Source organism: Blastomyces gilchristii, assembly GCF_000003855.2.
Source record: "Blastomyces gilchristii SLH14081 genomic scaffold supercont1.6, whole genome shotgun sequence".
NCBI classification, from domain to species: domain Eukaryota; kingdom Fungi; phylum Ascomycota; class Eurotiomycetes; order Onygenales; family Ajellomycetaceae; genus Blastomyces; species Blastomyces gilchristii.
In genome coordinates this window covers 709,333-725,116 of record NW_003101677.1, presented here as the reverse complement: position 1 = coordinate 725,116, position 15,784 = coordinate 709,333, and the positions used below count along the sequence as shown (strand labels likewise).

The window sequence follows — 15,784 nt, the reverse complement described above, 5'->3', positions numbered from 1 at the left end:
TTGATGTAGTTTTCGTGGAGTCTTTTCCCCTTCCTTTCCCTTTTTCTTTTCAACTATTATTATTATTTAAGGCTACTACTAGGATGCGCAGCACCCCATGAGCGTTGAGTGGTGTTTGTGGATCGCTATTACTTTTTGTCATTCTTTGTTTTTCGGGCTTGGTAGAAATGTATGCGTAGATTGTGGCTACATAGATACACAATAAAAAAGCCTTGCATATCATATCAAACCATAATTCTCATGTATGGATGGGTAAAAGTGGTGAATTTTCTTGACTTTTCTCCCAGACCAATGCAGGTTATTTTATTTTATTTTATTTTATTTTTCTTTTAAAGTCAGTGTTTGTGATAGCCAGACACAAAACTACCCTGCGCGAGGGTGGAGAGGCCGGATGAATATCTGAACACTATTCAATCAATTTTAAAATGGGGTATCCATCCATGGTTATTATGTCTATCTATTATATCACATGACGGAAACAGCTCCTCTCCTCGTCACTCATATCATCCCTAGCAAACCTAGCTCTATGAGTCGATATAACCTTGCCTATAAACCAAGCTCTCAAGCCTTCCCGTCCGCAAACGAAACGACCGCCCATTTCCCACCCCAAGCCCACTTGCGCTCCTTCTCCCCACCGCCATTAGACAATGCGCGGAGGCGCTCATCTTCGCCCTCCGGCAAACCCACAACGGTATCTGCTTTGCAAGTGCGGAGTGCTAAGACACGGATACCTGATGAAGGCCCCAGCGGGCCGATTGCGGTGGTGAACGGAGTAGTAAGGGGCCACTGGGCCTATGATTTGGCGTGCGTTGTTAGTTGTATGTGAACCCATACCCGGAACTAGAAGGGGGTGTATGGGGTACGCGTTCTTATGCTCAGGAACACCGGGGAGGGTGGTTCGAAACGTACATCACCAACTAACTTCCTGTAATTCAAATCGCCCTTGAAAATCACCAATTCGCTCGCCTTTAGATCTTCCAGCAGCTCGGGCGCCTCGTGCGGGAGCCGCCAGTAACTAGACGCAGTGGTCCAGAAGCGGTTTGGCCGGATGATCAGTCTTCCCTCTTCATGGAATTTGCTCCATTGCTGGAACAGGAACTTGAGTTCTTCTACTTCCCGCTCAGAAAGGGCTTGTGCATTGTTGCCGTTGGCTTTGGGGTCTCCAGCTTCGTCCGGTGATGTGTAGAAGGCTTGCGGGTCTGCGAGAGCGGAGATGAGGTCCATGAAGTCCTTGGGTAGCACATCGGAGACGAACCAGGGGAGGGATTTAGGGTGAAGCACGATTGTTGTTGCGAGGCCTGCAGAGAGTAGGTAACCAGCTAAGATCAAATCGACGAAGAGCTCGAACCCAGCATTATCAAGGACGATGTCGACGCGGCGCTCTTCCGAGGGTCTGGCTTTCTTGGCAGAGTTTAATATCGTAAAGGCAGCCGGGAGGTCGTTAATAAGGATGTTCTCCTCCGCAGCCTTGCGTGCTTTGGCACCTTGAAGTTTCTGGATATCTTCGTATGTGAGGGAAGTCAAGAGAGAGAGATCGGTGGCGTTCCCCCAAAGGCAGATTTCGCACATCTCCATGAAGAGCAGCCTTTCCGCTTCCTCGATTTGTTCTAGTCCCTTGCCTTGGCCTCCTTCGCCGCTTTCGATTTGTTGGATAAGCTCCTTGTATTTTGCGGCCAATTCTAGGACGGCTGGGCGGGATGATTTAAATGTGGACATCTTCTGTCGTGCGAATATATCGTACGTTTTCCAGTGTGTTGAGAGGGAGAACAACAGGTTTATTCGTCGATCTTTTCTCGAAGTCAGCTTTTCAGGCTCGAACTGCTCCAAAAACCACTGGTATGTACTGAATGTCCGGGAAATCACAAACAGAGATAGCACTCAGTGAAGAGCCACGGAGCATTGAACCAAACGAGTTGACCTCGTTCCTCAAGTTCCTTGTTATATATAGCAATATCCGATTCTCCATCATCTTCTAATGGTCTGTTTCTCGTAATCCTCGTGCCATTGCGACGTCAGTCATCCGATGGTAATGTATATAGATCCCAGCAGCCGGCTGCGACTCCCCGCACAGGATCAGTCGAGCTTCAAAGAAAGGGCACATACGTTAGTTTGCGATTGTGCTGCAATTCATATTTGAGCTCAGCAAGCTTCCCCACCATGCCCTTGCCTTCCTTTCTCTTTTCATCGTCTGAGACTTCGAAAAGCGTGCGGGAGAGGTCGTCAATTGCACTGGTCTAGTTATTCAAAGTAGTTTTGAATTAGCAAATTGACATTGAACTTGTCAATAGGTATTTATTTCTATGGAAAACCACGTATACTAACCAAAATAACCGGCCATCTGTCCCGGGCTGATATGTATGCAAATGATGAGGTGTCACCGGTGCTGTAGGGAGCTGTTTACATGATGCCTCTTAGCCCGGTCGCCCCAAGTGCACTACCCCTCCATTGTACCCGCGTCTGTGGTTTCGGAAGGCGGTTCAGAAACAAAGGGGGAATCAATTGAGGACTTACGGGTCTTGGTGTCGAATTCCATGTTGCTTCCTCTATCTGGTTCTATTGGGTGAGTGTTTGTCCGGAAGGATAAATAGGATTTGGAAGAGGGAGGATAAATAGTTAAACAAGCATGCAAGGAGGTGGGTGGAGATAAACCAAGGTTGCTGTGGAAGTAAGTGACACTCAATATGTTTCCGCCAACGCCGGGCACCTCGCCAACCACTAATTCCTACATAGATTTATATCGAATCAAAGCGTAGAGAAGGACTGAAATTGAAAATACAACAAAGCGCATGACATGTTCTGTTTCTCATAGTTTACAGCCCAAGTTGAGTAGCCTTATAATAGCGCCATAATAAGCCATAAGTCGTTATAGCAAGAGCAGTGTAGTTGTTAACCGGCAGATTGCAGTTTATATCTCTAGAACTTCAGAAATATATTTATAAAGATTTGGGATGGAGGGGCAATGCGGCGTTGAATTATCCTTCACCGAATAAACTAGACTTGAGGGATCCAAAGCGTTCCTTTTGTATTGACGGGGTTGCCCCTGTTTTGAACTCCGCCCGTTGTACTCATTTATATTCGACAAAAAAACGCTTCCTCTCCGCCAATAATAGTTATTGATTTCTACTCTAAATCAATTTCTCTATATACAAAAGACAGCCACTTCCCGGCAAGATTTTAAGCGGAAAAACCGAAGTAAGGAAATGAGCATACACGTTTATACTCCCCCATCGCTATGCAGAGCAGGCGAAAATACAAAGGATGGTAGCTATGAAGGGGTTGGTGAAAGTTCCTGGGAAGAAAAAAAGGTGGATGGATAGAAAGATAGAGAAAAGAGAAGAGATAATTTGTTCCCCCTGAAGCCAGGGCACCTCCTTCTCTTGTGCTGTAGAAGGCAGATAGATATAAAGAAAATCATATACAAAAACTCTTGAGGGGCAAAATGGCCCAAAAAAAATAATAAAAAAAATAATAAAAAAGGAGAAGAAGAAGAATAAACTCATAGACAAAACAAAATGGGTTGTATAAATCTCATGCTAAATTCTTTGAATCAGCGTGGCAGCGTAGCAGCGTGCGAGAAACTATGGTGAACAGATATAATCTAAACTGTCCCTTCTCTTCCTCTCCTTCCATTCCCTTCCTTTCCAATAGGACGCGATCACCGGGGTGCCAAGACGGACCCCTAGACAAGGTGTCATGTGCAGGTTGTTCTTGTCGAATTGGTATCACATTAGAGACATGATCGAATTCGCAGCGTATGCCTAAAAAATGTGCGTTAGCAGACTGTGGAAGAATGCACGAAATGGGGGGCAGTTGTGTATATTTCTCAGCATACCATCGGCTTAATATCGGGATGAGGTACGGCTTCGAATTTATGGAATTCGAGCTTTAGCTCTGGGCCGATGTTGATATACGCGCCTTTATTTTCCGTGCTGTCGCAGTACCTGGGCGCGGAGAACACTGAAAGTGGAGAAGAAACGAAAGTCAGCAAAGCAGAAGCTATCGACGCACCCGTCGAAAATTGAGGTAACGAAGACCTGGAGAGAAAAAAGAAAAAGGGGAGAAAGGGAATAAACTCACCAGTAATGCACCTCCCATCATGCTCAACCTCATACCCTTCCATCCTAACCTCATGACTCCTAATGACTGCCTCAAGTCCATTGTTCTCACAAAACCTCTTTGTTACATCCGGTCCAAACTGCATCCCCACTCCTCTCTTGCTTGGACCCCTCCCAGGCGCTGTCTGTGGATCCGTCCATAGCATCTCCATCATAAGCCCCGATTGGCCTGGCTGCCGCTGATTATGCCTATTCAGCTTCCGAATATCGTCCAGCGAAACCTTATCGTCAGAAAACAGACCACCGTGCAGTGTGAGGAACTTATCACCGATCAATGTGGCCAGCGGTAATACGGAGAAGGATTCCGAGAACGTCTTGAAGAGGCGCTCGTTGTATTTAGCCTTGCATTCGCCTTCGAAGCCGTAGGCGCGGTTCATGTCGTCTGTCTCGTGGTTGCCGCGGTTTAGGAAGAATCTGTGCGGACGCAGCCACTTATAGGCGTAGAGGAGAAGGGCAACCTCCGTGGACCAGGAGCCACGGTCAACGAAGTCGCCATTGAAGAGGTAAGCGTGTGTATCAGAGGGGTAGCCATTCAGGCGGAAGATTTCGAGGAGGTCGAAGAATTGGCCTGTCAAGAATTCATTGGTTAGCTAGTGATCCCGAAAATGTCAGAAGTTAAAAATCATGGTATAAAAGCGCGCTTACCATGCGTATCACCACAAATAGTCAACTTGGTCCCCTCCTTAACCCCAACCTCCACCATCGTAGGCTCATCGTAAACGATATCCTTTGTGGCCCGCACAATCTGAAACGCATACTTCTTATGAATTTTCTTGCCGGTCTTGAACCGCTCAATCATATCGTCAATGAACTCCTGCGTCATTGACTCGCCTAATCGTACGCCATCATAGCTCTCTTCAACAATCATGCCGTCAATATCCAGCCCTTCAAACGCTGAAGGAGGGTCCGCGACTTCGATGGCCTTCTCGAACTCTATCCGCCGCACCAGTTTTTCGCATTCTGCCAATTTGAGTTTTGCATCGCGGTCGTTTGGCGCCTTGCGGACAACAGTTTTGAAGTCTTTTAGCGCTGCGCGGGAGTTAAGGATTGCGGTGTTCGCGATTGCCCGTCGCCAGTATGCCTGTTTTTATTTTCAACGGGTTAATAGGGAACCTCGCGACCGAGCATGTGTAAGAGGGGGTAAAACGGCGATTCCGAACCTTTACATAGTTGGGGTCGAGCTCTATTGCCTTGGTAGCATCCGCCACAGCATACCCATATGCCTCCCGCTTTATATGTACCTATACGTCTCAAATTTTACCCAGTTAGTCGCAGGTTTTCCCTACGTATCCTTGACTTTCTGAGCACTCTCCTCCTCCCGTAAAACTCGGATTAGGCAAGATAAGGCGCCGCAACGGCATGCGAGGTCACCCGAAAAGGGAAAAACGGAAACATACCTGCGCGCGGTTACAAAAGAACGAAGGGTCCTGATCATATTGCTCAATCGCCTGGGAGTAAAAATCTAATGCCTGAATCCAATCATGGCTTGCGAACGCTTTATTGCCTTGTAGTTTCAGGGCCGTAGCAGCCTCCTTGTCCGTGGTCGCCATCAGAGCCGAGACGAGAGAGTAGGTCCAGCAGCGGGAACTATAACCGTAAAAACTCGTCTTTTTTCCCTTCTCCCTCTATATACCCTCTCCTTCTTGATCTTATCACTTAAATCTGAGGTGGGAGCTCCTCTCGCCTTTAATTTCGTATTTTTGTTACCTCTTCGAAGGAAACACGCGACAAGTGGGGTAGTTATTTAACAAGCCGAATGCGATTATCTTTTGCGACTTCTGTTTCTCTAACTCCAGATAGGGTCTGTAGCGCAGTTATATTCTGAGATTGCAGTGCAGGCGCATGTGTGTATGTTGTATGTATGTTGAACGAACGTCTGGAAAACGATTCCACAGATTCCCTGGCTAGTCCCGCAAATTGGAAAGCGATGGAATTTGGAGAAAAAGAAAAGAGTTCCCTGCCTTTTTCCGGCGCCAAGAACACATGCCAACTAGGCCTTTTTGGGAATAGTGACCGTTTTTGGTTCCTGGCCCGTGCGTCAGATCGCTTATGTCAGCACAGCGGCATACTTTCATCCCGGACACCATTCCAGAGTCAGTTCGGGCAGACATGGGAACAACACGTTGGAACAGTGGAACAGTCTATCCGACATATCGTCATAAAACGGAGCGGAAAAATAAAGCAGAGCAAGAGGAATAGGAGGAGCGAGCGCCATGTCTTCCTTCTACGTCCCCACGGGTCAACAGCGATCCCTCCGCGCCTGCATGGTCTGCTCCATAGTGCAGGTACACAGCGTACGTCCATACACACACACTCTTCTCTGCCCGCTCTCGTTTTCTCTAATAGCAGTCACTAACAAATTTTGCCACGCTATTAGAAATTCATGCGCGAAGGCTGCCCCAACTGCGACCACATCCTCGGCTTGGCTGGCAACGGCGAAAAGATCCAACAATGCACATCGCAGGTGTTCGAGGGGCTGATAACACTGGCAGACCAACGTGCGTCGTGGGTGGCGCGCTGGCAGAGGTTGGAGGGATATGTGTCAGGCACGTATGCGGTTAAGGTTACGGGAACGGTGAGTAGAGACGCCAATCACATCACCATTCACATCACGGTCAAAGGGACTTAAATATAAGGGGATGAATGCTGTTTTTTCTGCTCTGGCTTCGATAATTTGGTGAAGGATATCGGCTGACGTTTCTTCTCTTCTGCGTGTAGTTACCACCTGGTGTCCTGGGTGATCTTGAAGACTCGGGGGTCCGATACGTTCCGTATGTGTTCATTTCCTTTCTGCCCTACCCACCCATCCCCATCGGCCTGCGCGTTTTTCCCTTTCTCGGGTGTGCTAATTAACTCTTTCTGTCACATATAGGAGAGACGGAAGCTCTGTTGATGAGGAGGGTTGATGGAACCTTTTTGTTCTCTTTTTGCTTTCTCGTCGAGGGAGTCTGGATATTTTGATACGGTAGGACGGAATTTATTTAAAAAGTGGTGGTCTTCTTCAGACTGGAGTTTACGGCCCTTGGAAGATATACCTTGATTGTTTTCTTTTTTGTTTCTTTAATAGACGGCGTTGGTTTAGTTTTGAGTATGACGGGCGAACTTTTTGAAACGAATACAGCATCTCCCGAATTTCGATTCTTACCGCGGATTCGACATGACTGGATTTGGTGTCACAGAACACAATATTTGGACCACACGTTTAACTCCAGAAAATTAATTATAGGTTTCAGAAATCATCAAATAAACAAAATTAAAATTAAGGCATCCAATAAGGCCTCCTGGTGCGGCGTTGAGATATCTAACAACCAGACACACAGAACAAACGCGGAAGGGAAAAAGGAAAGATAAAATTAATCGCCAATAGGGGAAAACAACATCCAAGGCCCAATGCGTCTAAAAACTAAAATGAGGTAACCATGTCCAAGAAAATTACCGTTGTACTAAACCAAGAAATAAAAATGAAATCCTACACTAATTACTTCAAGACTTCACGATCTTCTCCAGCGACTCGAGAAGGATATCAGCTATTTCACACACACGGTATATGTTAGCTTTGTTCCTGTTACCAACACACGAAGACTAGGGTATAAATATCTTACCATGATGCTTCTGGAAGATCAACATTGGGCGAAGTCGCACAGCCCGCTCACCACATCCGCCAATGTTGATCCCAACGCTCTTCCCCTTCGCCAGGACAGCGTCACGCCGTGGGCTATCCCAGGCAATAAAAGTGCCCTGGCCCTTTCCTCTCAAATTCTGGAACTCGTTGGGGTATTGCTTCGCTAGGCGCTCGAGGCCGGCATACAAATAGCCACCCGTGGCAGCAGTGTGGTTGACCAAATCCAAGCGCTCGATCTCCTGGATGATTGCGCGGAAGATAAGCGCACGAGCTGGGTCACCCATCCACGTGTTGAATTGACGGTATGGCTTGTTGGGGCGAAGGAGGGGGTTTCCATAGAAGTAACCAGCTGCCTGTGCCTTCTTGGAGAAAGTGACGATATCCGGTGGAGTTTGGAGGTTCCAGTGGTCATGGGCCCAGAATTTTCCGGTGGCTCCAACGCCGGTTTGCACCTCGTCAACGATCATGAGGACGTCGTGTCGCTTGGTTATTTCGCGCAGGCCCTGGAAGAATGCTGGGGATGCATGGTTGTCTCCACCTTCGGATTGAATAGGCTCGACCACAATAGCAGCAACTGGGTTATGGTATTCCTTGATGATACGCTCAGCTTCCTCCAAGCATCGTTTCTCTTCCGCGGCATTTTCTGCAGCAAATTCCTCTAGAGGGTATTTCAGAAGCGGGAATGGAGCTTGAGGCCAGTCGAATGCAGGAATATCCAGTTTGTGGATCGGCTTGCTTCTCGTGGTGGAAAGGGTACCAAAGAGACGGCCATGGAAACCAGTTTTGAAGGACATAATAGACAGGGGCGGGGAACCAGGAGCCTTGTTCAACATAGCGGACTCGATCTCTGCCTCGGTGAATTCAACCTCAGGGCCACCACGTACAAACTGCTGGTGGTACATAAAGGCAGCCTTGTACGCGGTTTCGTTTGCATCTGACCCAGCGGTGGCGGTGAACACCTGGTCGAGGCCTTTTGGTGCGACGGTGAGGATGCCGGATTTGAGAATAGATGCCCAATCGTGAGATGGGAAGTTTCCTAGCGCAGGACGATTGACCAAGGAGCTAACCATCTGTTGTGACTTCGCAGCGGCAATCAAAGCAGGATTATTGTAACCAACGGCAATTGAGGCGATTTGGGAATATCTAGGTAGGTTCAGAACCACGAACTCAAGACGGCGGTTGCAATGGAATCTCAATTGAGAATGTTAGAAGGCCAGGAACTTACACATCCAACAGCATATTTCCGTCAAGATCAGCAATACTACATGGTGGGAAAACAAGTTAAAATAATGCATCCAAAATTGACTTCACTGGTCGAGGCTTGCTCGCATTCTCAAACTTACTAGTTTCCGGCGCTGACGTCATAATTTGCCAGCATATTAATGCTTCTAGTATCGAAGACCTCAGACAGCTCCGCAACTACCTGTTGATTCTTAGGGCCTGGGATGGAGGTTTTCATAGTTGGTCCAGCAGGCTCGTTTGGGAAGAATGGCTTGTCTGCCGCCGCACTGGCTCGCAGGTGCCGCGTGGTTGCAAATGACCGTACCGATTGAAGCCGTGGAAGAGCTCTCAAGCCTGCGACTGATCGAGAAATGGAGGCCATTGTAAGGATGAGAAGGGTAGAAGGAAGACCTAGGTTTAGAAAGCTAAGGTTCCAGATGGATCACTTCGCTAGCTGGCCAGTCAATAGCACAGTCTACGCTGCAGCTCTATCTGACGGCTGCAGAGCTTGATATCAGAGATATCAATGCTATGGTACAGAGTACAGAGGCAGAAAGGAGATATTAAAAATGAAAAGAGACAATGCGCGCCGCTGGAAGAAGAACTGGACGAAGAGGACGGAGGACGAAGAGGAAGCTCTGGCAGATATTAATATGAAAACAGGTCAGGTTGCCCAAAGTTCCTCCGCAGCTCGGCTTCCCACTCTGCCTGCGAGAGGCTCGCCAGCTCCTTCCCTTGGGGGGAACCCCCGTGTGCCGAAGCCTCGAACTCTCACTGTTGCCACGCGCTCCCCGCATTTGCTTGCCCTCAGCCCCATCGGCGACTCTAGCCAATCATATCCCGAGATTGCCTCCGGGTTGGGCCATTGCAGCGTCCAGAAGGGGTTTAGCACGACCAGACCCCGGGCTCCCGGACCGCAGAATATTCCGGTTGATCAGGTTTCTTCCCCCGGTTTCCAAGGTTGCTGCCCTTGCCATTGGGCCCCAGAACCCGCTGGCTGCAGTTGTGACACAAGTTCCCAAAGCGTCCTCCGTACCCGTTCAGAGGTAGCTAGCTAGCTGCTTTGAAAATCATATAGATCAATTTGACAATAAAATTCTCGGAGAACAAAGAGAAGATAGGGAAAACAATAAAAAATAAAAAATAAATAAAAATGTGACCATGAAATTTTACTGAATTTGGTAGATGCTAAATAACATAAATAAATAAATAAATATGAAAAACAAAAAGAGATGGACAATCAGGGAATCGAACCCTGGACCACCCCCAGGTTAATTCGCTTGTCGAATTGATGCTAAGGGGGTATTATACCACTAAACCAATTGCCCATGTTTGAATGCTGCACGCATTTTTCAGCACTTCAAGGGTTTTCGAAGGTTCCGGATTGAACCATGGGAACCGTCGAAAGGTTAATTTTGCCATTGGGTGATGTTGATTGGATCTGGTAGTCGACGGTGAAGCTTAAGCTAAGACTACGGAGTGCAATGCAGCTACTAACACAATGATCTATGTAAAAATTTGGGCGTCTCGGAATTAATTGAGTAATTCAGGATGGAAGACCCAAAATAATGACGATTACTCTGATACGACAAAATATTTAGAATGCCCATATCCAGTGCTAATAAATATATACATATCTATATCTTGCAGAACTTTATTCACTCGTTAGCACCAGGAAAGAAAACCCGGAAACCCGGAATAACGAAGAGAAGGTGAATAAGATAGACATCTGATCAATCGGAAACTGAAAAGAAATCGTATTTTATATAGTATGGATTAACATTGCATCGTAATCATACAAAATGGCCATCTGATGAGAGACGGTAAGGCAATGGACCTAGCAGGTTGTCGGAGACCTATTATCCTATTATACCACTCTACAATGTCTTCGTCATCACTGGCAAAAGTGGTTAGTTGAAGAGGACCATAGAATGCTAAAAGTTTTACAACTTAGCCACGTTGTGAGGATATAGTGCACAGTGGTCCTACATGTGGCGTAATATCTCAATCCTATATATTTTATTCAAGTGCGGATTTACCCGCCTTTAGGTGTAGTGATAGTAACCACCCAAAGGCAGGCCGTCAATCTAGGGAGTATAAGACTTATATGTATAAGAAAATATACGCACGGCCCACTGGATTACAGATTCAAGGTTCTCCGCTGTTCCCCCCTGAATCCGTTTCCCTCTCCAACCAGCCCCTCAACCTAAAACACCAAACCACCCTCTTCATGTATACTCGTCCACAAGTTATGTCCTGGTTGCACCATGTACCATGTACCCTTGGCGAAGTTGCTAAACCCCGAAGGAATCTGCAACGTTAGAGTTGAGATTTCGGAAGAGGTCCAAAAGAGAAAGCTCTAAGCTCCCCTCAATACCGGATGGCCATTGACGATGATCGAACAACGTTACGACCAACCTCCATTTTCTTCCGAAATATTTGTAGCATCGTGACTCCCATGGCCAAGTGTAGCTTGAGCTAACTCCCGCAGATTCCGATCAGATGATCGGTTATCTAGAAGCCCGCAGTTTCCGAACTACGACCGTAGCCCACAACATTTTTGCACTATCGTCTAAAGCAATGGAAAAATATGCCGTTTGGAAGCGTCAAGGTCCGAATAGTTCCTTCCCCGTCCCTCCCACTAACGCACCCAGAAAACCACCTTTCGCTCGGATCCGCCAGGACACATTGGCGCCAGTTTGAGCCCCTCCTCCAACCCAAGAGCTAACAGCTGCTACCACCGCTGCTGAGTCGTCGCGAGGAACTCGAATCCAGAGTGTATTTAGGCCCGGGGGAATGGTTTCGATCTTTAGTATATCAATCGATATAGACGTGCCAGATACACCGAGGAATTGGGAGAGCGCGGACGAAAGATACGTGCGTGCCGTAAGCGCATCGAAGGATGTTGACGCCGATAGATCTGGTTGGGTAATTCTGTGCAACATTTAGAGCTAGATTAGTATCTTGGAAGCTCAATTTTCTAAACACAGAACGGGGTCTTCGTACAGTTGAAGCTTGAGATATGACCACGGCGGCTTGCGGGAGGTGAAGTTGATTGGGAGGCCACTGTCAACTGCAGAATTATCGGTAGCTTTCCGTTTGGTCGAGATTGCAGCTTCTGCTTGCCTGTCTGTATTGTTCTTGGAAACCTGAGTGGGCTTTTCTCCGGATAAAGTTGCCATTGCGCTTTCAAGAGATGATCGTACAAGACACAGAATAAAAACAATAAATACGGTAATCTCAACTAGAATGGAGCATTGAGTCGTATGACGGCGTTTCGCATTGCTGAGTGGCCTGGTCTATTCTACTGGGATCATACTGCGGGTCAATTGGCCAGAGATAGTTTAGCACTCCGCTGTGTTGAGAGATCGCCCGGCGCCTAGCCCGATCGGAACTTGCGGGATCCATTCACAATAGCCGCGCTAAGCGATAGACAGTAACCTCCGCTCTATGCTTCACCACACCCAATAAAATTATCAACTGAACATGACGAAGCAGAATCCTGATTATTCACACAAGAGTGAAACAGTTGAAGGACTAAGTACAAAGAAGTGGAATGTAGAATGTAAAACAACCTTATCTTCTGTTTCCCTCTCTTCTACCATCTTTTTTTCCTTTCTGATCGCAACACCAGCTCCAAGGGGCGTCGTCTTTTAAAAAACGCAACTACATGTACCTTGGCCTCGAGACTTGACATTTCATTGAGAATATATATATGAGATACAATTCATTGATCTAATATCTGCATTGGTTTAGTTCATTCTCGAAGTAGTGGCTTTCAAATAAATCTAGCCCCCGAATTTTCACAATAGTGAATTGGATATTGAATGTCGCCTTTTTTCGATTTTCACACCTGGGCAATTAACTATAGGTAGCTAGGTAATGGAAAACGATTCCTTCACACTCAATTTGGCCGCTTGTTGCTTAGGTATGGGAAATTGCGATAATGAGTAGCGGATAGTTGAAAATTACAAACTGTTCAGACAAGGGCAAACTGCTCTGATACTCTTTTGGTTGGGGAGTGGATAATCTAAGTGTCTAGGTACATGTACATGTAGGTTTACTACCATCGCTAAAAAGGATAGTGCATCCACAATCTCGAAAATCCGCAGAACCTTGCAAAAGGGCCAGCAAGGCCTATTGTGTATGCACTGTCATTGTATATGTACCTCGAGAAAAGTGCCGTCAATAAATGCAGATCTGTGTGCTCATCTATTAAACCGGGTTTGCGGTATGGTTGGGGCTTTGAGTTTCGGGTGAGAGCAAATATTCACTATTCAATGGTTCATTCAAACTTAGGATTCAGAGCCACCGGGGCGGGCAACGGTCTCAGAGGGGAAAGTCGAACAATGCAACAGCTATTCAGAATACATCCTACCACTAGTGTACTAGGATTGGTGGAGTAAACCTCCTTCACTGGTCTGTGTAGAAGGCTCATCTTCCTAGTTTTTATCTGACGATGGAGGCGGCCTAGCTGGAATCCCCTCTGTTGGGCAATATCCCCTCTTTTTCTTACCTTCATTTGGCCTAACATTCATAAGACTTCAATTCGCTCAGTCAATTCTTCCACTGTGTTAGCAAGCAATTATTTTGTTTTTGCTTGAGCAAAGAAAGCAGGCATTTCGTTCAAGCATACGAGCGGCTTCTTGAAGCAGGTTTTGCGATAGACGCTTCATTATTGACTTCCTGATACATTGTACCTCTTAATGATTGCGGACGAAAAGCAGGGCTTTGGATCCCATTTGCCCAATTGAAATAGATTCGAATACCCAAGCTGGTTGACGGTACCGATAAAAATAGAGAAAGGAACATGGCGGCGAAGCTTAAAGGTAATTATCACCGACCTAGGAGTACCATTATGCACATTAAGTACTAATAGCTTGAAATAGGACGTCCACCACGCCAGCATAGTGCAGCGTCTCGTTCTGACGTCCGGAACGTCACCGATCCAATGGTGGGCCAGACAGAATGGTCCGTTGACAATCTTCCCGCAATTTTATACACTTTTAGACCGACGGCCCCTCAAGTAAGATCGTTGAGCAACTTGCCTACGAAGCCATCGCCTTGGGGTTCAGAACCGGATCTGCGCGTCTTTGACATTCTTCCGGATAGAATATCAGCCAATGTGGAAGAGTTTCGGGTTGAAGCGTGGATGCGCCTTGATAGGCGGATCCAACTTCACGATATTACGGATCGTATGCACCCGGACTTTCGTATAGCCAACAACGCGCTCCAACAGCGAGGGGTCAGGTTTCGTCAGGCTTTCAACATTCTTTCCTGGGGGACTGGCAATAAGCAGACTAAGATTGTCGCAGAGCAGCTAGAGAAGAAAATGCAAGCTAAGGGAATTGATATAAGCTTGAATTCCACCCGCGGGTTGACGCCTGGGTTAATCGATCCAGGCATGGGCGAGGCTGGTGGGAGAATTCCAGTTCCTGAGGCATACAGGCAGCGTTTTCATGCCTTCGCAAAAGAACAAGAGGAATTGATTCGGCAAGTGACAACGATGGAGGTGCCCGTAATGCTGTATGACACTTCCAGAACGCAAGAGACGCGGCAATTGGCCATAGTTCCCCCCGGTGCGTTGCAGTATGGAACTATGGGCACTGATGCTCAACCGGAGAGTGACGATAGTGAAATGACGGATATATATAATAGCAGGGGATGTGAAGAAGAGCACGAAAGTGGGTCGGATTGGGAAGAGAGAAAGGGGCATGATTCGGAAGTTGTTGGCCTCCCACTTCACGACGACTGTTACCCTGGAATTCCCTTGTACGAAGAACCATTCGAAGTCGCGGGTCCGACAACACCGACCAAAGTTCAAGTTTCGCGAGTTCCAATAGAACTTCTTATGGAGCGGTATATTGACATCCCATACTGCTGGAAGCTTGAAATGTTCAAAACAATGGATAAAATCCAAGCTGTAATGCCGCCAACCCATCCAAACGACATCCTCCAGGGGCAGATTGTGGCGGACGAATGGGAGTTATTTCCAATTATTTCTGACCCCCCCTGTGACTATCTGGACTTTAGCGACCTAGGAGACGTGCCCGCAGAATATGAGAAGATGGAGAAAGCCATGAAGTATCAGCGAGAATATGGCATTGATATTGACTATTGTGAGCAGCTGCGCGATTCGTATGGACAGAATTGTATTTAAGCGATTAGATGAGTAGACATTTTTGCTGCATTACGAATATGCTTTCGTTATGCAGATGCAGAAATTTGTCTTTGACGAGCAATCCGTTTTTCGGAGCATAAAATTGTTGCGTTATGACGATGATAACGATTTGATGACCTGACCTTTTGTTTCCTTTGACGAAAACGAAAATGTTCCCTTCGGATCTAGGAGCATGTTGACATGCTCGTGTACTTAGTTATCTGTTATGTTAATGGAGACGTTGATTTATGTGGCGGTTGAATACCATCATTTGGAGTGGGCAAATATGTATTAAATAGGTTTTATTATCAAAGGGTCTCACAGTCAAGGGAAAAAAAAAAAAAAAAAAAAGGATCAAAAGATCAAAGCAGCGGATTTGAGTAGATGTCGTCAATAACTCTCTATTTTGAAGCGTGGACGCCGTGAAGTTATATAATATGCGGCGGGATTCGATTTCAGTCGCTTCTCGTGCATGGCCTAGCAGAAATAGTCGTATACTTGTGAATTGGATTTCACAAATCATGGGCTCTCTTTCCCCCAAATACCCCTCCTGGCTTAGGATGGACTGTAAAGCAGAAAACACAAACTTACTACCGACAAAATTTACGAGCCTTCCATCATCTCATCCCAGGAATGGAAGCCATCTGCTGAACTTGCCCGGCGCAG

At 46.8% G+C, this 15,784-nt stretch overlaps 7 protein-coding genes and 1 non-coding gene across 8 annotated transcripts; 3 read left to right on the top strand and 5 right to left on the bottom strand.

Moving 5' to 3' along the window:
- Positions 1–164: 164 nt before the first annotated feature.
- Positions 165–2,867, bottom strand: BDBG_03715 (DUF89 domain-containing protein). Its single transcript, XM_002625610.2, has 6 exons — positions 2,512–2,867; positions 2,323–2,393; positions 2,104–2,234; positions 1,868–1,980; positions 910–1,787; positions 165–792 (listed from the first exon to the last, which is right to left on the bottom strand). The coding sequence occupies exons 1-6, from the start codon at positions 2,531–2,533 to the stop codon at positions 562–564; spliced, it is 1,446 nt and encodes a 481-aa protein (XP_002625656.1). The 5' UTR covers positions 2,534–2,867; the 3' UTR covers positions 165–561.
- A 25-nt stretch (positions 2,868–2,892) lies between these two features.
- On the bottom strand, positions 2,893–6,049 carry BDBG_03714 (protein phosphatase 5). The gene is made up of 6 exons (XM_002625609.2): positions 5,513–6,049; positions 5,276–5,356; positions 4,761–5,196; positions 4,078–4,683; positions 3,833–3,957; positions 2,893–3,758 (listed from the first exon to the last, which is right to left on the bottom strand). Exons 1-6 carry the CDS (start codon positions 5,663–5,665, stop codon positions 3,723–3,725), a joined length of 1,437 nt encoding a protein of 478 aa, XP_002625655.1. The 5' UTR covers positions 5,666–6,049; the 3' UTR covers positions 2,893–3,722.
- Positions 6,050–6,184: 135 nt separating this feature from the next.
- BDBG_03713 (transcription elongation factor spt4) lies at positions 6,185–7,889 on the top strand. The gene is made up of 4 exons (XM_002625608.2): positions 6,185–6,409; positions 6,493–6,690; positions 6,834–6,886; positions 6,988–7,889. Exons 1-4 carry the CDS (start codon positions 6,329–6,331, stop codon positions 7,019–7,021), a joined length of 366 nt encoding a protein of 121 aa, XP_002625654.1. The 5' UTR covers positions 6,185–6,328; the 3' UTR covers positions 7,022–7,889.
- Positions 6,929–9,770, bottom strand: BDBG_03712 (4-aminobutyrate aminotransferase). The gene is made up of 4 exons (XM_002625607.2): positions 9,081–9,770; positions 8,963–8,998; positions 7,718–8,880; positions 6,929–7,642 (listed from the first exon to the last, which is right to left on the bottom strand). The coding sequence occupies exons 1-4, from the start codon at positions 9,338–9,340 to the stop codon at positions 7,599–7,601; spliced, it is 1,503 nt and encodes a 500-aa protein (XP_002625653.1). The 5' UTR covers positions 9,341–9,770; the 3' UTR covers positions 6,929–7,598.
- BDBG_03711 (uncharacterized protein) lies at positions 9,100–10,122 on the top strand. The gene has a single exon (XM_002625606.2). It carries the CDS (start codon positions 9,528–9,530, stop codon positions 10,014–10,016), a length of 489 nt encoding a protein of 162 aa, XP_002625652.1. The 5' UTR covers positions 9,100–9,527; the 3' UTR covers positions 10,017–10,122.
- Positions 10,123–10,191: 69 nt separating this feature from the next.
- Positions 10,192–10,286, bottom strand: BDBG_16883. The gene has a single exon. It is a non-coding gene; the product is annotated as a tRNA-Ala (tRNA).
- Positions 10,287–10,366: 80 nt separating this feature from the next.
- BDBG_03710 (uncharacterized protein) lies at positions 10,367–12,390 on the bottom strand. Its single transcript, XM_031721361.1, has 2 exons — positions 11,965–12,390; positions 10,367–11,892 (listed from the first exon to the last, which is right to left on the bottom strand). Exons 1-2 carry the CDS (start codon positions 12,138–12,140, stop codon positions 11,565–11,567), a joined length of 504 nt encoding a protein of 167 aa, XP_031577894.1. The 5' UTR covers positions 12,141–12,390; the 3' UTR covers positions 10,367–11,564.
- A 21-nt stretch (positions 12,391–12,411) lies between these two features.
- Positions 12,412–15,485, top strand: BDBG_03709 (uncharacterized protein). Its single transcript, XM_002625604.2, has 3 exons — positions 12,412–12,886; positions 13,017–13,787; positions 13,848–15,485. Exons 2-3 carry the CDS (start codon positions 13,769–13,771, stop codon positions 15,116–15,118), a joined length of 1,290 nt encoding a protein of 429 aa, XP_002625650.1. The 5' UTR covers positions 12,412–12,886; positions 13,017–13,768; the 3' UTR covers positions 15,119–15,485.
- Positions 15,486–15,784: the final 299 nt, after the last annotated feature.